This window comes from Ranitomeya imitator, chromosome 2 (assembly GCF_032444005.1).
Source record: "Ranitomeya imitator isolate aRanImi1 chromosome 2, aRanImi1.pri, whole genome shotgun sequence".
In the NCBI taxonomy this organism is placed as follows: domain Eukaryota; kingdom Metazoa; phylum Chordata; class Amphibia; order Anura; family Dendrobatidae; genus Ranitomeya; species Ranitomeya imitator.
The window spans coordinates 35,431,386-35,454,762 of NC_091283.1; the positions used below are offsets into that span (position 1 = coordinate 35,431,386).

Genomic DNA, 23,377 nt, shown 5'->3' on the forward strand with positions numbered 1-23,377 from the left:
CCAATTTATTGATATTGACTTGTTTCTACCCTGAACTTTTCATCTACATTGTCATCACGTCCTCGCCTTATAATGGTGCCAATCGGTGCTACTTAGGAGGCTCCAACATGGATCTTTGACTGGGAAAGGTTGTTGGTGGAGAACTGAAGTGTCCCTTGGAGACTCAGCCCACGTTCAACAAGTTGCAGAACTACATATCCCTCCTTTGGTGAGCATCATAGTGATAGGATTATTTCATGGCTTGACTTTTCTTTATCGTTAGCTTCTCTCCTGAATTTCCTGGCTCACTCTCCTGCTACTTCTACCGGTCATTTTTTATCAAATCCTTGATTTTATTTCACACTTCTCTCCATGTTTGTGCCACCAACATCCATTCGTGTTCTTCAGGAACCCATCTGCCCTGACTCATGTTGGGCTGCAGGTTGTACTTGATTTCCAATTTCACGTAATCATTTTGCTTGGTGATAACTCCTTCTCTCTAAGCATAATCCATCGAGGCTATATTTTATTCTGCTCTCTTATCCTACGAAACACCCTTGACCTCTTCCTCACACATAGTCGAAAGCACTTGCTCTGCATCTTCGTAAATCCCTTGCAGATGTCTGTACCACCCTCGTGTGGGATCCTACAGGGGTGAAATTGGCTCCACTCCACCAGGCTGATGCATCATTGGTGTCATTAGTGGGTTATTATATTGTTTTACATAGAAACTTTTCCCAAAGACGGACACCCAAACTCCAATAGAAACTTCCTCGGAAGTGAGGTCCAGAATTACAAATGTATAACAGAAAATGTCCTAAATCCTATATGACTACAGAAGTTGTATTCTTGGTGATCACATCGGGGATACACGGATGTTTTCAAACTATTTATGCTTGATAAGGCGAGAAAAACAGACAATTTAATTTTATTAATTATTCAAGAATAGACAAAGTTCACTATATGTACTGTACAGATGTTACATCCTACACAGCATAGATCTATCCATCTACAGACCTCAATAATAGCTGTTTGACATTTATTAACATTTTTAACATCTATTTTTTTTTTTTCAATTCTTTCCTACAGCTGTTGGGTGGGTACATTTTGGAGAAATATTTGGTTTGAGATGTGATTTAAGAATAAGGATATGGCACAGAAACATTTAGAATATGCCAGAGAATTATCTATCTATCTATCTATCTATCTATATATCTGTCTATTATCTATCTATTATCTATCTATTAACTATTATCTATCTATTATATATCTATTATCTATTTATCTATCTATCTATTATCTATCTATTATCCATCTATCTATTATCTATATATCTGTCTATTATCTATCTATTATCTGTATATTTATTATCTATCTATTATCTATTATCTATCTATTATGTATCTATTATCTATCTATCCATCTATCCATTATCTATCTATTATCTATATATCTATCAATTATCTATCTATTATCTATCTATTATCCATCTATCTATTATTTATGATCTATATATCCATCTATCTATTATCTATATATTATCTATCTATTATATATCCAACTATCTATTTATCTATCTATTAGCTATCAATTATCTATTATCTAGCTATCTATCTATTATCTGTATATCTATTATCTATCTATCCATCTATTATCTATCTATCCATCTATCTATTATCTATCTATTATCCATCTATCTTTTATTATTATTATTATTATTTTTATTTTTTATTTTTTTATTATTTATTGTTATAGTGCCAGTTATTCCATAGTGCTTTACATGTGAGGAGGGGTATACATAATAAAAACAAGTACAATAATCTTGAACAATACAAGTCACAACTGGTACAGGAGGAGAGAGGACCCTGCCCGCGAAGGCTCACAATCTACAAGGGATGGGTGAGGATACAGTAGGTGAGGATAGAGCTGGTCATGCAGCGGTTTGGTCGATCAGTGGTTACTAGGGTTGAGCGACTTTTAGTTTTTTAGGGTCGAGTCGGGTTTCGCGAAACCCGACTATCTCAAAAGTCGAGTCGCGTGAAATCGGCCGATTATCGCGAAAAGTCGGGGATCGACCGAAACACGAAACCCAATGCAAGTCAATGGGGGAGCATAGTTGGCAGTGAGTGGAGGCCAGGAAAACATGTACAGTGCCCATTTTAATGGCAAAAACATACATTCTTGTTACTGAAGCTTGTCAATCTTAATTTACCTTATAATAATAGTAAGGCATTGGAAATTGGGGGTCATTTGGCTAAAGTTGTGGGGGGTAGGGCTGGTTCAAGTATTTAGTGGGCCCAGGAAATCTGGACCACGTCACGGCAGTGGAGCAGGGAGAGGTAAGTATTTCAACTTTGCAAGTGCTGTGATCCTCAGCAAGCAGGGGGGGCCCACTCGTTGGCATTGGCACTGGCACAGGGCCCCTCAAAGTACGGCGGTGTGTTTGCACGGCGGGGGCGCCTCCCACCGGCAGCGACACTTTTGCGTACTATGAGGGGCCCTGTGCCAGTGACGTCGCCAACGAGCTTCCCCCTCCCCCCCCCACACCTGATGAAGGAACCTGCACTTTCATCTGCACCTTCCTCTTTGTCCCCGTGTAAGGTGTTATGGTATGCGGGAAGGGTAACCTGACTTTCAACAGGGTCACAATCTTGCTGTGTAGCGTGCACGGGGAATGTTGCGTTATGGGTCAATGTAACAGCAGACTCATCTATCACTGGCTGGGCAATGGGCAGGATGAGGAGGAAACACAGATATAGGCCCAAATAATAAAGTGGGCTAAATACAGTTCAAAATTGGTAACAGGACTAACCAGGGGGCATTCCTTTGTTCAGTGGAGTACAACTGTAATGAGAGGCTGACACAGTGAGTAGGCCCAAATCAGTAAGTAGGCTAAATGCAGTTCAAAATTGGTAACAGAAGTAAACAGGCGGCACTGGTTTGTTCAGTGTAGGAGAACATCAAGGAGCGGCGGACACCGTTAGTAGGGCCAACAAAACAAGTAGGCCAAATGCAGTGTTATATTAAAAACAATTTAACGAGAGCCTGAAGATAGAAGCTAGGGAAAGGCAACCTGGAGAACACCTTGGAGCGGAAGACACCATTTGTAGAACCCAGACCCAACTTGTAGGCCTAATGCAGTGTTGTTTCAACAACTACTTAACAAGAGCTTCAAGATAGAAGCTAGGGAGAGGCAACCTGGAGAACACCTTGGAGCCGCAGACACCGTCTCTACAACCCAGACCCAACTTGTAGGCCTAATGCAGTGTTGTTTCAACAACTACTTAATGAGAGCTTCAAGATAGAAGCTAGGGAGAGGCAACCTGGAGAACACCTTGGAGCGGCAGACACCGTCTCTACAACCCAGACCCAACTTGTAGGCCTAATGCAGTGTTGTTTCAACAACTACTTAATGAGAGCTTCAAGATAGAAGCTAGGGAGAGGCAACCTGGAGAACACCTTGGAGCGGCAGACACCGTCTCTACAACCCAGACCCAACTTGTAGGCCTAATGCAGTGTTGTTTCAACAACTACTTAATGAGAGCTTCAAGATAGAAGCTAGGGAGAGGCAACCTGGAGAACATCTTGGAGCGGCAGACACCGTCTCTACAACCCACATCCAACTTGTAGGCCTAATGCAGTGTTGTTTCAACAACTACTTAACGAGAGCTAGAAGATAGAAGCTATGGAGAGGCAACCTGGAGAACACCTTGGAGCGGCAGACACCGTCTCTACAACCCAGACCCAACTTGTAGGCCTAATGCAGTGTTGTTTCAACAACTACTTAATGAGAGCTTCAAGATAGAAGCTAGGGAGAGGCAACCTGGAGAACACCTTGGAGCGGCAGACACCGTCTCTACAACCAAGACCCAACTTGTAGGCCTAATGCAGTGTTGTTTCAACAACTACTTAATGAGAGCTTCAAGATAGAAGCTAGGGAGAGGCAATCTTGAGAACATCTTGGAGCGGCAGACACCGTCTCTACAACCCAGACCCAACTTGTATACAGTGTTGTTTCAACAACTACTTAACGAGAGCTTCAAGATAGAAGCTAGACAGAGGCAACCTGGAGAACACCTTGGAGCGGCAGACACCGTATCTACAACCCAGACCCAACGTGTAGGCCTAATGCAGTGTTGTTTCAACAACTACTTAATGAGAGCTTCAAGATAGAAGCTAAGGAGAGGCAACCTGGAGAACACCTTGGAGCGGAAGACACCATCTCCGACCCAACTTGTATACAGTGTTGTTTCAACAACTACTTAACGAGAGCTTCAAGATAGAAGCTAGGGAGAGGCAACCTGGAGAACACCTTGGAGCGGCAGACACCGTCTCTACAACCCAGACCCAACTTGTAGGCCTAATGCAGTGTTGTTTCAACAACTACTTAATGAGAGCTTCAAGATAGAAGCTAGGGAGAGGGAACCTGGAGAACACCTTGGAGCGGCAGACACCGTCTCTAAAACCCAGACCCAACTTGTAGGCCTAATGCAGTGTTGTTTCAACAACTACTTAATGAGAGCTTCAAGATAGAAGCTAGGGAGAGGCAACCTGGAGAACATCTTGGAGCGGCAGACACCGTCTCTACAACCCAGACCCAACTTGTAGGCCTAATACAGTGTTGTTTCAACAACTACTTAACGAGAGCTTCAAGATAGAAGCTAGGGAGAGGCAACCTGGAGAACACCTTGGAGCGGCAGACACCGTTTCTACAACCCAGACCCAACTTGTAGGCCTAATACAGTGTTGTTTCAACAACTACTTAATGAGAGCTTCAAGATAGAAGCTAGGGAGAGGGAACCTGGAGAACACCTTGGAGCGGCAGACACCGTCTCTAAAACCCAGACCCAACTTGTAGGCCTAATGCAGTGTTGTTTCAACAACTACTTAATGAGAGCTTCAAGATAGAAGCTAGGGAGAGGCAACCTGGAGAACATCTTGGAGCGGCAGACACCGTCTCTACAACCCAGACCCAACTTGTAGGCCTAATGCAGTGTTGTTTCAACAACTACTTAATGAGAGCTTCAAGATAGAAGCTAGGGAGAGGGAACCTGGAGAACACCTTGGAGCGGCAGACACCGTCTCTAAAACCCAGACCCAACTTGTAGGCCTAATGCAGTGTTGTTTCAACAACTACTTAATGAGAGCTTCAAGATAGAAGCTAGGGAGAGGCAACCTGGAGAACATCTTGGAGCGGCAGACACCGTCTCTACAACCCAGACCCAACTTGTAGGCCTAATACAGTGTTGTTTCAACAACTACTTAACGAGAGCTTCAAGATAGAAGCTAGGGAGAGGCAACCTGGAGAACACCTTGGAGCGGCAGACACCGTCTCTACAACCCAGACCCAACTTGTAGGCCTAATGCAGTGTTGTTTCAACAACTACTTAACGAGAGCTTCAAGATAGAAGCTAGGGAGAGGGAACCTGGAGAACACCTTGGAGCGGCAGACACCGTCTCTAAAACCCAGACCCAACTTGTAGGCCTAATGCAGTGTTGTTTCAACAACTACTTAATGAGAGCTTCAAGATAGAAGCTAGGGAGAGGCAACCTGGAGAACACCTTGGAGCGGCAGACACCGTCTCTACAACCCAGACCCAACTTGTAGGCCTAATGCAGTATTGTTTCAACAACTACTTAATGAGAGCTTCAAGATAGAAGCTAGGGAGAGGCAACCTGGAGAACACCTTGGAGCGGCAGACACCGTCTCTACAACCCAGACCCAACTTGTAGGCCTAATGCAGTGTTGTTTCAACAACTACTTAAATAGAGCTTCAAGATAGAAGCTAGGGAGAGGCAACCTGGAGAACACCTTGGAGCGGCAGACACCGTCTCTACAACCCAGACCCAACTTGTAGGCCTAATGCAGTGTTGTTTCAACAACTACTTAATGAGAGCTTCAAGATAGAAGCTAGGGAGAGGCAATCTTGAGAACATCTTGGAGCGGCAGACACCGTCTCTACAACCCAGACCCAACTTGTATACAGTGTTGTTTCAACAACTACTTAACGAGAGCTTCAAGATAGAAGCTAGGGAGAGGCAACCTGGAGAACACCTTGGAGCGGCAGACACCGTCTCTACAACCCAGACCCAACTTGTAGGCCTAATGCAGTGTTGTTTCAACAACTACTTAATGAGAGCTTCAAGATAGAAGCTAGGGAGAGGCAACCTGGAGAACACCTTGGAGTGGCAGACACCGTCTCTACAACCAAGACCCAACTTGTAGGCCTAATGCAGTGTTGTTTCAGCAACTACTTAATGAGAGCTTCAAGATAGAAGCTAGGGAGAGGCAATCTTGAGAACATCTTGGAGCGGCAGACACCGTCTCTACAACCCAGACCCAACTTGTATACAGTGTTGTTTCAACAACTACTTAACGAGAGCTTCAAGATAGAAGCTAGGGAGAGGCAACCTGGAGAACACCTTGGAGCGGCAGACACCGTCTCTACAACCCAGACCCAACTTGTAGGCCTAATGCAGTGTTGTTTCAACAACTACTTAATGAGAGCTTCAAGATAGAAGCTAGGGAGAGGGAACCTGGAGAACACCTTGGAGCGGCAGACACCGTCTCTAAAACCCAGACCCAACTTGTAGGCCTAATGCAGTGTTGTTTCAACAACTACTTAATGAGAGCTTCAAGATAGAAGCTAGGGAGAGGCAACCTGGAGAACATCTTGGAGCGGCAGACACCGTCTCTACAACCCAGACCCAACTTGTATACAGTGTTGTTTCAACAACTACTTAACGAGAGCTTCAAGATAGAAGCTAGGGAGAGGCAACCTGGAGAACACCTTGGAGCGGCAGACACCGTCTCTACAACCCAGACCCAACTTGTAGGCCTAATGCAGTGTTGTTTCAACAACTACTTAATGAGAGCTTCAAGATAGAAGCTAGGGAGAGGCAGCCTGGAGAACACCTTGGAGCGGCAGACACCGTCTCTAAAACCCAGACCCAACTTGTAGGCCTAATGCAGTGTTGTTTCAACAACTACTTAATGAGAGCTTCAAGATAGAAGCTAGGTAGAGGCAACCTGGAGAACACCTTGGAGCGGCAGACACCATCTCTACAACCCAGACCCAACTTGTAGGCCTAATGCAGTGTTGTTTCAACAACTACTTAACGAGAGCTTCAAGATAGAAGCTAGGGAGAGGCAACCTGGAGAACACCTTGGAGCGGCAGACACCGTCTCTACAACCCAGACCCAACTTGTAGACCTAATGCAGTGTTGTTTCAACAACTACTTAATGAGAGCTTCAAGATAGAAGCTAGGGAGAGGCAACCTGGAGAACACCTTGGAGAGGCAGACACCATCTCTACAACCAAGACCCAACTTGTAGGCCTAATGCAGTGTTGTTTCAACAACTACTTAATGAGAGCTTCAAGATAGAAGCTAGGGAGAGGCAACCTGGAGAACATCTTGGAGCGGCAGACACCGTCTCTACAACCCAGACCCAACTTGTAGGCCTAATACAGTGTTGTTTCAACAACTACTTAACGAGAGCTTCAAGATAGAAGCTAGGGAGAGGCAACCTGGAGAACACCTTGGAGCGGCAGACACCGTCTCTACAACCCAGACCCAACTTGTAGGCCTAATGCAGTGTTGTTTCAACAACTACTTAATGAGAGCTTCAAGATAGAAGCTAGGTAGAGGCAACCTGGAGAACACCTTGGAGCGGCAGACACCATCTCTACAACCCAGACCCAACTTGTAGGCCTAATGCAGTGTTGTTTCAACAACTACTTAATGAGAGCTTCAAGATAGAAGCTAGGGAGAGGCAACCTGGAGAACAACTTGGAGCGGCAGACACCGTCTCTAAAACCCAGACCCAACTTGTAGGCCTAATGCAGTGTTGTTTCAATAACTACTTAACGAGAGCTTCAAGATAGAAGCTAGGGAGAGGCAACCTGGAGAACACCTTGGAGCGGCCGACACCGTCTCTACAACCCAGACCCAACTTGTAGGCCTAATGCAGTGTTGTTTCAACAACTACTTAATGAGAGCTTCAAGATAGAAGCTAGGGAGAGGCAACCTGGAGAACACCTTGGAGAGGCAGACACCATCTCTACAACCAAGACCCAACTTTTAGGCCTAATGCAGTGTTGTTTCAACAACTACTTAATGAGAGCTTCAAGATAGAAGCTAGGGAGAGGCAACATGGAGAACATCTTGGAGCGGCAGACACCGTCTCTACAACCCAGACCCAACTTGTAGGCCTAATACAGTGTTGTTTCAACAACTACTTAACGAGAGCTTCAAGATAGAAGCTAGGGAGAGGCAACCTGGAGAACACCTTGGAGCGGCAGACACCGTCTCTACAACCCAGACCCAACTTGTAGGCCTAATGCAGTGTTGTTTCAACAACTACTTAATGAGAGCTTCAAGATAGAAGCTAGGGAGAGGCAACCTGGAGAACACCTTGAAGCGGCAGACACCGTCTCTACAACCCATACCCAACTTGTAGGCCTAATGCAGTGTTGTTTCAACAACTACTTAATGAATGCTTCAAGATAGAAGCTAGGGAGAGGCAACCTGGAGAACACCTTGGAGCGGCAGACACCGTCTCTACAACCCAGACCCAACTTTTAGGCCTAATGCAGTGTTGTTTCAACAACTACTTAATGAGAGCTTCAAGATAGAAGCTAGGGAGAGGCAACCTGGAGAACACCTTGGAGCGGCAGACACCGTCTCTACAACCAAGACCCAACTTGTAGGCCTAATGCAGTGTTGTTTCAACAACTACTTAATGAGAGCTTCAAGATAGAAGCTAGGGAGAGGCAACCTGGAGAACATCTTGGAGTGGCAGACACCGTCTCTACAACCCAGACCCAACTTGTAGGCCTAATGCAGTGCTGTTTCAACAACTACTTAACGAGAGCCTGAAAATGGAATTTCAGGACAAGAAACCATGAGAACAGCACGGAGCGGCATACACCATTAGTAGGCCGCAACCACAATAGTAGGCCAAATTCAGTGTAATATTAACAACTACTTAAGGAGAGCCTGAAAATGGAATTTCAGGACAGGAAACCAGGAGAACAGCAAGGAGCGGCAGACACCCTTAGTAGGCCCCAACCCAACTAGTAGGCCAAATGCAGTTGTTCCATATAACAACTATTTAACAAGAGCCTGAAGATAGAAGCTCAGGAAAGACAACCAGGAGAACACCTTGGGGCAGCAGACACCGTTAGTAGGCCCCAACCAAACTAGTAGCCCCACTGTAGTTGTTCGATTATAAAACTATTTAACGAGAGCCTGAAGATTGAAGCTCAGGAAAGGCAACCAGGAGAACACCTTGGAGCGGCAGACACTGTTAGTAGGCCCCAATCAAACTAGTAGCCCCACTGCAGTTGTTTGATTAAAAAACTATTTAACAAGAGCCTGAAGATAGAAGCTCAGTAAAGGCAATCAGGAGAACACCTTGGAGCGGAAGACTCAGTTTGTAGACCACAACGAAACTTGTGGCCCCAATGCAGTTTTATAATTCTGACAGGCTGAAAACCAGCCTTTTTTTTTTTTTAGAGGAGGACAGCTGTATTAAGTGGCGCAGACAGACACTGCTAGTAGACCTTACACCACAAAGTAGGCTCATTGCAGGTTGAAAAAAGTTACATGGGTAAACGGTCAGCATTGGTGTGCTCAGTGGAAGACAAATGGAAGGAGGGACCGCAGACACACTTAGTAGGCCTAAAATTAAAAAAAATAGGCTCAAAGCACCTTCGATTATGTGGCAGGGGTACACAGGCAGCATTGGTGTGGTCAGCGGAGGACGATTGGAAGGAGTGTCTGACACAGTTAGTTTTCCCAAAAAATAAATAGATGTTAATGTCTCGCAAAACAACAAAACCAAAAAACAAAAGGGTGGGGTAGAGGGGTGGGCTCCTCTGCTGAGTTTCAAACATAGTAATTTGGCGATAAGTATTTACTGGTGTCAATATAGGACACTGACCCTGACTATTTTAACTAGCATCATACATGTCAACAAATTGGTATTGTCAGTGCCAGGCATTGATGGATGTCAGTGCATAGACTAAACATTGTTGGAGCTGTGAGAGATAATTTTACAAGTGGTAGAGCACTGTTTGAGCTGGGGGGGAACTCTCTTGTGGCCGGCGGTACAGGCCCAGAGCCCCTCATGTTACAACGGTGTGTCTGACGTTGGTTGCGGGCCACCACCGCCAGAGACACTTTATTGTACTATGAGGGACCCAGTGGCAGTGCCGTCGACCAAAAGCGGGCACACCCACCTCTTCAGACAAACGGCACTCTCACAGGTGCTTGCGCCAAGTGGCGAGACCACGGCCCCGTGGGGGGAGTTAGCCCATTTAGGGAGGTGTAAACATGTTGTATGCTGGACAAACAGCTGCTGCAAATTAAGAGATTGGAACAGTCAGTAAGACCAGTCCACAAGCAAGGCCTTTTTATAGGAAAGCTAGGTGTCAGCCAGGAAAGGTGGGGCAAAATAATTAGAAATCCATGAGTGGTTCATTTTAATGAAGGTTAGATCATCAACATTTTGGGTAGCCAGACGAGTCCTTTTTTCAGTCAATATTGAACCAGCAGCACTGAATACTCTTTCTGATAGTACACTAGCTGCTGGACAAGCAAGCTCCTGCAATGCATATTCTGCCAATTCAGGCCAGGTGTCTATTTTGGATGCCCAGTAATCAAATGGGAATGACGGTTCAGGGAGAACATCGATAAAGGATGAAAAATAGTTAGTAACCATACTGGACAAATGTTGTCTCCTGTCACTTTGAATTAATGCTGCAGTACCTGTCCTGTCTGCGGTCATTGCGAAATCACTCCACAACCTGGTCAGAAAACCCCTCTGTCCAACGCCACTTCTGATTTGTGCAACTCTAACACCTCTGCCCTGTTGCCCCCTGCAGCTCGTGTGAGAACCATCACCGGCGCTGTGTGCTGAGAATGCCTGAATCAAACGGTCTTCAAGAGTTGCTTGTTTGGTTGCTAATATTTGTTCGAGGTTCTCATGTGGCATGATATTTTGCAATTTGCCTTTATAGCGAGGATCAAGGAGGCAGGCCAACCAGTAATCATCATCGGTCATCATTTTAATAATGCGTGGGTCCCTTTTGAGGATACGTAAGGCATAATCCGCCATGTGGGCCAAAGTTCCAGTTGTCAAATCTGCGGTTGTGCTGGGTTGAGGGGCAGTTTCAGGCAAATCTACGTCACTTGTCTCCCTCAAAAAACCTGAACCCGGCCTTGCAACGCCACCAGTTGCTATTGGCCCCGGAGAAGCTTCCTCATTCAAAAAATACTCATCCCCATCATCCCCCTCGTCCTCCTCCTCTTCGCCCATTACCTCATCCTGTAGACTGCCCTGACCAGACAATGGCTGACTGTCATCAAGGCTTCCCTCTTCCTCGGCTGCAGACGCCTGCTCCTTTATGTGCGTCAAACTTTGCATCAGCAGATGCATTAGGGGGATGCTCATGAGATGCTCATGCTTATTATGGCGTTGTCTGCACTAACCAGCCATGTGCATTCCTCAAAACACTGAAGGACTTGACACAGGTCTTGTACCTTCGACCACTGCACACCTGACAACTCCATGTCTGCCATCCAACTGCCTGCCCGTGTATGTGTATCCTCCCACAAATACATAACAGCACGCCTCTGTTCGCACAGTCTCTGAAGCATGTGCAGTGTGGAGTTCCACCTTGTTGTAACGTCGATGATTAGGCGATGCTGGGGAAGGTTCAAAGACTGTTAATGGTTCTGCATACGGCTGGAGTGCACGGGCGAACGGCGGATATGCGAGCAAAGTCTGCGCACTTGGAGGAGCAGGTTGGGTAACCCCGGATAACTTTTTAGGAAGCACTGCACCACCAGGTTTAAGGTGTGAGCCAGGCAAGGAATGTGTTTCAGTTGTGAAAGGGCTATGGCAGCCATAAAATTCCTTCCGTTATCACTCACTACCTTGCCTGCCTCAAGATGTACAGTGCCCAGCCATGACTGAGTTTCTTTCTGCAAGAACTCTGACAGAACTTCTGCGGTGTGTCTGTTGTCGGTCAAACACTTCATAGCCAATACAGCCTGCTGACGCTTGCCACTAGCTGTCCCATAATGGGACACCTCGTGTGCAACAGTGGCAGCTGCGGATGGAGTGCTCGTGCGACTGCAGTCTGTGGACAAGCTCTCACTTCTGCAGGAGGACGAGGAGGAGGAGGAGGGGGGGCGAATGCCTACAGCCAACTGTTTCCTAGACCGTGGGCTAGGCAGAACTGTCCCAATATTGCTGTCCCCTGTGGACCCTGCATCCACCACATTAACCCAGTGTGCCGTGATGGACACGTAATGTCCCTGGCCATGCCTACTGGTCCATGCGTCTGTTGTCAGGTGCACCTTTGTACTCACAGATTGCCTGAGTGCATGGACGATGCACTCTTTAACATGCTGGTGGAGGGCTGGGATAGCTTTTCTCAAAAATAAGTGTCGACTGGGTAGCTCGTAGCGTTGTTCAGCGTAGTCCATCGGGGCTTTGAAAGCTTCGCTTTCAACTAACCGGTAGGGCATCGTCTCTAATGAGATTAGTCTAGCAATGTGGGCGTTCAAACCCTGTGTACGCGGATGCGAGGATGAGTACTTCCTTTTCCTAACGAGAGTCTCATGTAGGGTGAGCTGGACTGGAGAGCTAGAGATTGTGGAACTAGCGGGGGTGCCGGTGGGCATGGCAGACTGAGAGAGGGTTGGAGATGGTATTCTTGCTGGTGCCCTACATGCAGTGTTTCCTTCTACGAAACTGGTGATTCCCTGACTGCTTTGGCCTGGCAACGAAATCTGCACATTTACTGCAAGTGGTGCAGGAAATGGTGGGCTTACAGTGAGGGAAGGGATGTAGCGTTGCTGACTAGCTTCATTGGCCGAGGGTGCTACAACCTTAAGGGACATTTGGTAGTGAGTCCAGGCTTGCAAATGCATGGTGGTTAAATGTCTACGCATGCAACTTGTATTTAGACTTTTAAGATTCTGACCTCTGCTTAAGGTAGTTGAACATTTTTGACAGATGACTTTGCGCTGATCATTTGGATGTTGTTTAAAAAAATGCCAGACTGCACTCTTTCAACTATCGGATACCTTTTCAGGCATTGCAGACTGAGCTTCTTTAACCGGATGTCCACGCTGTCCTACAACTGGTTTTGGTTTTGCCACGCGTTTTTGGCCAGATACGGGCCTGGCAGATGGAACCTGTTGCGATGTTGATGCCTGCTGCGGCTCCTCCTCCTCCGCTTCAGAGCTACTGCCGCCTGCACCCTGTTCCCCCAATGGCTGCCAATCGGGGTCAACAACTGGGTCATCTATGACCTCCTCTTCTATCTCATGTGCAACTTCGTCTGTGTCACCGTGTAAGCCGGTGGTATAGCGTTCGTGACGGGGCACCATAGTCTCATCAGGGTCTGATTCTGGATCAGTACACTGCGAGGGCAATGTTCTGGTCTGAGTCAAAGGAACAGCATAGTAATCTGGCTGTGGCTGTGCATCTGTGCACTCCATGTCCGATTCAACTTGTAATGGGCATGGCCTGTTAACTGTTTCACTTTCTAACCCAGGAAAGGTATGTGTAAAGAGCTCCATGGAGTACCGCATGGCCGATCGGGTCGGGTTTCATGAAATCCGACTTTGCCAAAAGTCGGCGACTTCTGAAAATGACCGACCCGTTTCGCTCAACCCTTGTGGTTACTGCAGGTTGTAGGCTTGTTGGAAGAGGTAGGTCTTCAGGTTCTTTTTGAAGGTTTTCGATGGTAGGCGAGAGTCTGATGTATTGTCTATTATCTATCTATCTATTATCTATTCATCTATCTATTATCTATATATTATCTATCTATCTTTTATCTATCTATTATTTATCTATTATCAATCTATCTATCTATTACCTATCTATCTATCTATCTATCTATTATCTATCTATGATCTATCTATCTATTATCTATCTATTATCTAACTATCCATTATCGTCTATTTATCTATTATCTATCTTTCTTGATTTTGTCTTTTTTTTCTTTCTTTTTTCTTTTTCTTTCTCTTTCCCTTTTTCCTTTCTCATTCTTTCTATTTCTTTTATTTACCTTCTTTATCTCTTTTCTTTCTTTCTTTCTTTCTTTCTCTTTCTTTCTTTCTTTCTTTCTTTCTTTCTTTCTTTCGTTCTTTCCTTCTCCTTTTTTTCTTTCTTTCTTTTTGTTTTGTTTTTTCTTTCCCTTCCTTCTCTTTCGTTCTTTCACAATTTCTTTCTCTTTTTATCTTTCTTCCTTTCTCTCTTCCTCTTTTTCACCTTCTTTATTTATATTTCTTTCTCTTTCTCTCTTTTTCTCTTACTTACTTTCTTTATCATTCACCTTTCTTTCTCTTTTTTCCTTTTTACTCTTTCTTTCTCTTTTTTCCTTTTTACTCTTTCTTTCTCTTTTTTCCTTTTTACTTTCTTTCTTTCTCTCTTTCTTTCTTTCTTTCTTTCTTTCTTTCTTTCTTTCTTTTTTTCTTTCTTTCTTTCTTTCTTTCTTTCTTTCTTTCTTTCTTTCTTTCTTTCTCCTTTCTCCTTTCTCACATTCTTTCCTATCTAAGCATCTATCTGTTTCACAACCTCTCATGTATGAAATACATACCGTTTTAGCAATGAGTTATCTCCATGTATATAAACAGTTACACCCGTCTCTATAGATAAGGACTCTCCTATTCATGGCTGGAGAGATCACTTTGGTGGCGGCACTCCCTGTTTTCCCTTCACCTTTTGTAGATGAGAGGTATCAGTACAGTTTACAAAAGAGATGCCTCATCCTGAGAACAGTCGTGATGTCAAAATTAAGTCATCGCCCCACCCATGGATTTCATCCTGGCATATAAAACTGTATTCAGGGGCTCAGAAATTATTGTATTAAGATTATTTGAACTGCAAGAGCTGCCATGAAATCCCCAGGACTGCAGGCTGCCCCCCCGGCACTGCTGCTGCTGCTCCTCTTAGCAGGTAAGAAAATCTGCCACATTGTAGTGTGTGTCTCCTAGGAGTATATAGGAGTATAGCATCAGTATGTAGGATTATATAGGAATTGTGTAGCAATATATAGGAATATAGTAGAAATGTATAGGAGTATATAGGAATATAGTAGCAGTATATAGGAGTATAGTAGCAGTATATAGGGGTATACAGCTGCAGGCCATGAGGTCTGTGATTACAGAAAAATAAACCGTTATGTAGATGAATGGAATATAAGTGTAAGGTCCAGGACAGCGGAGAAGATGTGGGACCATCAAGCTGCCATAACTTCCATTAGTCTTTCATGCGGCTGAATGTAAAGAACAAGGCGTCCCAAAATGTAAGAGAATGGAAATTAACTTGGTGACAACACCAAAATGTATGAAGACAGTGTTTCGGAGGTGCCACTCATGTGCTGCCAATCATGAATCCACAGTATATCTGACGGGATAAATTGAATGATTAATTGAATAGGTTTACAGAGTCAACGCGTTTCGAGACCGTGCAGGACCTCTTCATCAGGACAGAAATCTAATGTGACCGGCAGAAATGGCCTCGAAACGCATTGACTCTGTAAACCTATTCAATAAATCATTCAATATATCCCGTCAGATATACTGTGGATTCATCATTGGCAGCATATGAGTGGCACCTCCGTCACATTGTCTTCTTACAATTTGGTCCTTTCAAGAGCGGTGTCCTTGCAGCAGCCGTGTGATAATCATACATGCGAAATACACATTGCTTTGTAGCTGCCATACTAGGTGAATGGATTCCCTTCCTTCACACCTCATTTTTTTTATCAGTTAAGATCGTATTGCACTCTCTTTTTCCAGTTTTCTCTGACACCAAAATGTGACGTGAGGGTAAAGTAGGTAAGGGTGAGGACGAGGTCAGGACAATTAGATCCCGTTAAGGATCACGGCGACACAAATTTGACTTTATGAAAGGATACAAATATGTTGTTGGTCTTACATAAGGGTGAGAATGTGGCACTGATCTTATATATTGGTGAGCATGTGGCTTTGACCTTATGTAAGGATGAGAATGTGGCATTGACCCGTATATAAGCATGTACATAGGGCAATGACCTTATATAAAAGTGACAATGTGGCATTGACCTTATATAAGGGTGAGAATGTGGCATTGACCTTATATAAGGGTAAGAATGTGGCAGTGTCCTTATATGAGGGTGAGAATGTGACATTGACCTTATATAAGGGTGTACATGGGGACATGACCCTACATAAGAGTGATAATGAGGCACTAACCTTATATAAGGGTGAGAATATGGCATTGACCAAAAACATATGGCATCTCAAAAACATTTCTAGAATTTGACCTTTTCTTACTTTCGACTCTGCAAAAACTCTCACTGTTTCACTCATTCATTCTCGTCTGGACTATTGTAACTCTCTACTAATCGGCCTCCCTCTTACCAAACTCTCCCCGCTCCAATCTGTCCTGAATGCTGCAGCCAGGATCATATTCCTCACTAACCGTTATTCCGATGCCTCTACCCTGTGCCAGTCATTACACTGGCTACCCATCCACTCCAGAATCCAGTACAAAACTACTACCCTCATCCACAAAGCACTCCATGGCTCAGCACCACACTACATCTCCTCCCTGGTCTCAGTCTACCACCCTACCCATGTTCTCCGTTCTGCTAACGACCTCAGGTTAGCATCCTCAACGGTTAGAGCCTCCCACTCCCGTCTCCAAGACTTTTCATGTGTTGCACCGATTCTTTGGAATGCACTACCCAGGTTAATACGATTAATCCCCAATCCCCACAGTTTTAAGCGTGCCCTAAAAACGCATCTGTTCTGACTGGCCTAACGCATTAACCTAACTATCCCTGTGTGGCCCATTCAAAAAACTTAAACCTTAATCAGGTTCCTCGCATCATGTTCTCATACATTTCATGCAGTTAATAGCCCTCTGTGTCTGTACTGCTACATACTTAGGCCAATAACTGGTTCATGCAGCTTTACATGAACACCCGAGCCTTACACTATGGCTGGTCTGAACAACGAAAGCAATTGTTACCATCCACCTCTCGTGTCTCCCCTTTTTCCTCATAGATTGTAGGGTGAAAATGTGGCATTGACCTTATATAAGGGTGACAATGAGGCATTGATCTTATATAAAAGTGAGATTGTGGCATTTACCTTATATAAGGGTGAGAATGTGGCATTGACCTTATGTAAGGGTCAGAATGTGGCATTGACCTTTATATAAGCGTGTACATAGGGCAATGACCTTATATAAGAGTGACGATGAGGCATTGACCTTATATACGGGTGAGAATGTGGCATTGACCTTTTATAAGGGTAAGCATTTGGCACTGACCTTATATAAGGGTGATAATGTCACATGGACCGGATAAATAAGTAAAAATATGATAGTGACCTTATATAAGGGTGAGGATATGAGATTGACCGTGTGGAGGACATTGAACTTGCACTTTTATAGGGTTGCACATACGGCATTAATCTTACGAGAGGAGGAATAAACGACAAGTAGCTTCTTACGCTGCATGACATGATCATATCTGCACTCCCAGTAGTGCCAATCGACCATTATACGGGAAACACATGAGATTCTGTAATTAATTATATTTTTGACCGAATGTTTCCACAACGTGTCCTAAATAGAGATCTGTCCTTTTGCATCCATAGGATCACATAATGGGCCTACTGTCTCAATATGTTTTATACATACAGTAGATGGTAGAGTTGGGTTTGGTGTCATCAGAATTTGTGCTGTGGGAATATATTATGGGACAAGGTAGAATATGGTATAAGACACTAAAGAGATGTTCTGTTTTAGAAAACCTGTGTATTTCGTGGTTTACATCGATGGGTACCACTTATATTGTCTGCACACATTGGTTGGTGTCTCACACGTTCTCACTTTTTTTTCAGGGCAGAATGCTGAAGCCCAGTCACTAGGATCCCTGATCAGCACTATCAGCAGCATATTATTTCCCAGAACTACTGACGCTCCGAAAACTCTAATAACCAGTAGTCAACCAGAAGAGGCAACAACAGATTACTACTTCACGGAAACCACTCTAATCTTTGATGAAACCAGCAGTCAACCAGAAGTGACCACACATGTAAATACTCCGCTGTCTAATGGAACCAGTAGACAACCAGAAGGGACAACGAAGACATCTGCTTCTGTTACCAAGACCAGCAGTCAACCAGTAGAGTCCACCTCTAGGAGTTCTATTTCCTTTACTGAGACCAGTTTAAAACCAGGAGAAAATACAACTGTACCATTATCAACAGAAAGCATTACTGAACCAGATGGGACGTCGCCTACAGGAACATCTTCTGGAACAGAAAGTAGTAGTAAAATAATACCAACCATCAACTTATCAGACAGCACCAGGACATCTCAGGAACCCATAAATGCAAGTACAAAGCTCACCACATCAACCTATACACAATCAACAAGTACTCAGCCAGCCCTGCCCACTACCTATTTGCCATCAAGCACAACATCTTCCAGAGCCACTCCTCCAGTCCTTACAAGCATGATGATCAATAACCCATCTCCTAATAGCAATCCATCTATGTCATCAACACCTAGTTCAATGACAAACTTACCCTACCACACAAGCATCCAAACAGCCATAACTAAAACTGATTCAAAATCAAATATGACAATCACTGCCTCTTCTAATATAGTACCATCAACAGTAAATACCACTAGCTCATCTACGACAACTACATCAAACGACACCTCAACTACATCGGTTGTAACATCAACGATCAACAATAACAGTGCCCATCCACCATCAACAAATCAATCATTAGTAAGTAATAGCACAATTATGTCTTCTGGTACATCACCACCATTCCCAACATCAACTAATAATTTAGAGACATTTTCCAGTACATCAACATCATCTACTATAATCAAGTCATCTACTCAAGTAGGAGCAACTAGTACTCAGTCAGTATCATATAACACCCTATACATTAGTACAGCAACCAGCAATTCTCTTGCTCCTAACATTACTAGTGCACAGAATATGGTATCCGGTGTTCCTCTGATAACTACCAGTGTCTCACCAACATCAACCACTTCCCAGTTGGGAACAACCTTGAGTCAACCATCCTCTCGAAACAACTTAGATACATCTCCAGTTACATCAGCACCTGGTATAAACCCGGAATCTTCGAGTATTGACACACCAAGTTCTACAACGGATAAGGTCACGCAATCGAGTACATGGGTTTCAACCAAAGACATCATGGTGACTTCTTCTATTAATGGTAACCAATCAAGGACTGATAGCACAACAGAATTTCCTAGCACCAGTCATCATACTACCCAGATTAATTCATCTACAATTTCAAGTTTATCTTCTGAAAATAAAAGCAGCTTCACCACATCTTCTGGTAATGATTCCAGCAAACCACCTACCTATACTAACATCACAACAACACCATCCAATAGTGGTATTACAAACCAGGAGGTTGTGAGTGACACAGTGACAACTTCAGACCCAACAGCATCCAATATCACCACGATCAACATCTATGATGTTACCAAGAATAATACAACTTCTAGTTCTTCGACAACAACTACAAATCTAGTGTCTTCTTTTGTTAATGTTACAGGTGCTTCAGGTATGTCTTCTTCTATAACAACTGACTCCCCAACAACTTTGACCAATAGTGGTATTACAAACCAGGAGGTTGTGAGTGACACAGTGACATCTTCAGACCCAACAGCATCCAATATCACCACAATCAACATCTATGATGTTACCAAGAATAATACAGCTTCTAGTTCTTCGACAACAACTACAAATCTAGTGTCGTCTTTTGTTAATGTTACAGGTGCCTCAGGTATGTCTTCTTCTATAACAACTGACTCCCCAACAACTTTGACCAATAGTGGTATTACAAACCAGGAGGTTGTGAGTGACACAGTGACATCTTCAGACCCAACAGCATCCAATATCACCACAATCAACATCTATGATGTTACCAAGAATAATACAGCTTCTAGTTCTTCGACAACAACTACAAATCTAGTGTCTTCTTTTGTTAATGTTACAGGTGCCTCAGGTATGTCTTCTTCTATAACAACTGGCTCCCCAACAACTTTGACCAATACAACCTCATCTTCTAATTCTTTGAGTATCATGCCAACTCCAAACAGGAGCACAGTAGCATCTTCAAGTAATAGTGCCAGTACGACATTATTGGACTTGGGAAGCTCTACATACTCATCAGCTCCACCTGCAGCCACTCATATGGTAACTTCATCCAAAAATGAAACCAGTAATCAGCCAGTATCCACCAGCATGGCACCAGCTTCCAGCCGATCTACTATCACGAGCAGTCCCTCATCTGATATAACTAAAACTGCTTCACCTTCCATCTCATTAACACCCGATATTACAATGGTTTCTTCTAGCAAAACCTCAAGTGTCCATTCAACTTCACCAAGCAGCACAACAGCCTCAGACACTGGTGTTTTCAATAGCTCAACCATTACCATAAATACTTCACCTATCTCATCAGTATCATCATCATCACAAAGAACCACAATGGACTTGACAAATAACTCAGTGGTCAGCAGCACATCCATGTCTTCCAACAGCCAGACATCTTCCACGACATCTTCTAATTCCACCGTTATTCGCTTGACCACGGATACAAAGACCTCTTCAACAACAGTCACCAATTCCGGTTCTTCTTCTCCAGTGACCAACTACTCCTCAGTCACCAAAATCCAAAGCACCCAAGGCCAGAATTCAGGTAAATGAATAAATTATAAACAGATAAATGAGATTTAGAATGAAAATACATGATTGTGAGCTAATCCACAACTTGAGTCTTCTTTCAGTGGCCACAACCGATGGCTCCACCAATTTCTTGGCTTCTTGGAAAATCATTCTCATCTCTTTGGCTGTTGGCGTTGGAACTTTTGCTATTGTTGGAGCAACATTATTGGTAAGTCTTTCTCTGACTAAATACCAATAGGCAAGCAGGGCAAATGGGAAGATTGTTTAACTGAAAATGGCAAAAGCCTCAGGGATCGTTGAAGGGGTCATATTCAGTGTGTGGAACTGCTATTACTAAGGCTGGGTTCATATGGTTATGTTTCAAGGTCCGTATACAGATCGCAGGTCTCCTGAGCTAAACTTACAGCCTCACATGTGTCTGAGGCTGTAATTTTCGGGCTGGGAGACTCAAGATTAATCTGGTCATAGTGGTCCATATACAGACCATGAAACACGCTTGTCTGAACTTGGCCTAATTCTGCTTCACAGAGGGGAATGATTGTGATTCCTATGACCACGCATGAAGAGGTATTGCTGCAATTATTTCACTCTGTGGTCCTTCCTTTCCCCTTGAGTCCTTCTCCTCTCTCCTTACTGAACCAGACCTTTAACAATTCAGATCTCCGTTCATTTTGAGGAACCAGTAAAACCCATCAATACTTGAACAGATGCCCCTTAATATGGCAGATGAAACTCAAAATATACAGATGAGTCCAGCATTAACATTCCACAAATTTTGGCATAGACTCCAATTTCTCAAGATATTAGTTATTTTTTTCAGTTGTTTTTTTTTAAAGCTGATCAATACATATGTGCCTGTGATTTACTAAGATGACCATAATATTGACTTCATCGTGTGATACCTAATTAATATTATTAAAAAAGCAAACCTTCTCTAACTTTTTCATTTGTTTTACAGGCAATATACCATATCCAAAGACTTAAAGGAATGAACCGCTATGTTGTTTCCCGCTCCTTCATTTAAGTTGCTGACTTGAATACCTCAAATCAACAGTATTCTGTCCATGGAGTTTTGGGATATACTGCCACTAATGGACATTGAGAGTATTACATCATGTCATAGATGACTGTTACTGATTTTTTGGAATCACATATGTATTTATTTAGGAGATTACTCAGTAATACTGGCGCCCTATGGCCACTGTGTGTGTTATAGATGCTCCGCAATATAGAAGGCAGTGTGAGGGTGACATCCAGTGGATAATGTGTCTACTACATATATGTTTTGCTGGGTTTTTTTTTTATAACCGGAAGGGGTGATATGATGAAAGCATTTTTGCTGATCTGATAACCAAAGTGATGCAGCATTGCTGGTCAGTGCTAATATTTTAGATGTTGTAATAATTGTATTAAATAATTTATTTTTTTTATCTGCATCATAAACTTATGATGTGCAGTTTTATACTATGTAACTGCAAAAGGTTTTGACGATTAAAGAAACCAAAAACCAACACGGGGTATGTGTCAGTCCTTATAGTTAAACGTTTCTATGATTTGTGGTCAATGTGGGTCCTTGAAGGGAATGAAGGTTGTCAACAGGTATTAGATTGTGTTTGCCAACATTTCAGCTTATATGTAACACAACAAAATAGAACAGAGCCAGAGAGTACCCCAAAGACAGTGGCAGTCAGAGAGGGCGCCAAAATCAGTGGCAGCCAGAGTGCCCCATTAACAATGCCACATAGAGAGTGCCCCACACATAGTGTCAGAGTTTGCTTCAAAAACAGTGGCATCCAGAGAGTGCACCATAACCGATGCTAGCCGGAGAGTCTACCAAAATAAAATGGCAATCAAAGTGCACCAAAAACAGTGGCAACCAGAGAGCGCCCCATAAGTACTCTCAGCTAGAGAGTACATAAAAACCAGTAGAGGTCATAGAGTAACCCATATACAGTATCAGCTAGAAAGCATCCCAAAAATAATGTCAGAGAGTGCTCCAAAAATAGTGTCAGCTACAAAGTGCTCCAGAAATAGTGTTAGCCAGAGAATGCATCAAAAACAGTGCCAACCAGAGAGTGTCCCATAAGTACTGTCAGCTAGAGAGTACATAAAAACCAGTGGAGGTCATAGAGTACCCCATATACAGTGTCAGCTAGAAAGCATCCCAAAAATAATGTCAGAGAGTGCTCCAAAAATAGTGTCAGCTACAAAGTGCTCCAGAAATAGTGTTAGCCAGAGAATGCATCAAAAACAGTGCCAACCAGAGAGCGTCCCATAAGTACTGTCAGCTAGAGAGTACATAAAAACCAGTGGAGGTCATAGAGTACCCCATATACAGTGTCAGCTAGAAAGCATCCCAAAAATAATGTCAGAAAGTGCTCCAAAAATAGTGTCAGCTACAAAGTGCTCCAGATATAGTGTTAGCCAGAGAATGCATCAAAAACAGTGCCAACCAGAGAGCGTCCCATAAGTACTGTCAGCTAGAGAGTACATAAAAACCAGTGGAGGTCATAGAGTACCCCATATACAGTGTCAGCTAGAAAGCATCCCAAAAATAATGTCAGAGAGTGCTCCAAAAATAGTGTCAGCTACAAAGTGCTCCAGAAATAGTGTTAGCCAGAGAATGCATCAA

At 43.6% G+C, this 23,377-nt stretch overlaps 1 protein-coding gene across 1 annotated transcript; it reads left to right on the forward strand.

Annotated features, from left to right (window-relative positions):
- Nucleotides 1-14,780: 14,780 nt before the first annotated feature.
- LOC138661620 (uncharacterized) lies at nucleotides 14,781-22,238 on the forward strand. Its single transcript, XM_069746445.1, has 4 exons — nucleotides 14,781-14,960; nucleotides 17,900-20,758; nucleotides 20,847-20,953; nucleotides 21,704-22,238. Exons 1-4 carry the CDS (start codon nucleotides 14,900-14,902, stop codon nucleotides 21,767-21,769), a joined length of 3,093 nt encoding a protein of 1,030 aa, XP_069602546.1. The 5' UTR covers nucleotides 14,781-14,899; the 3' UTR covers nucleotides 21,770-22,238.
- Nucleotides 22,239-23,377: the final 1,139 nt, after the last annotated feature.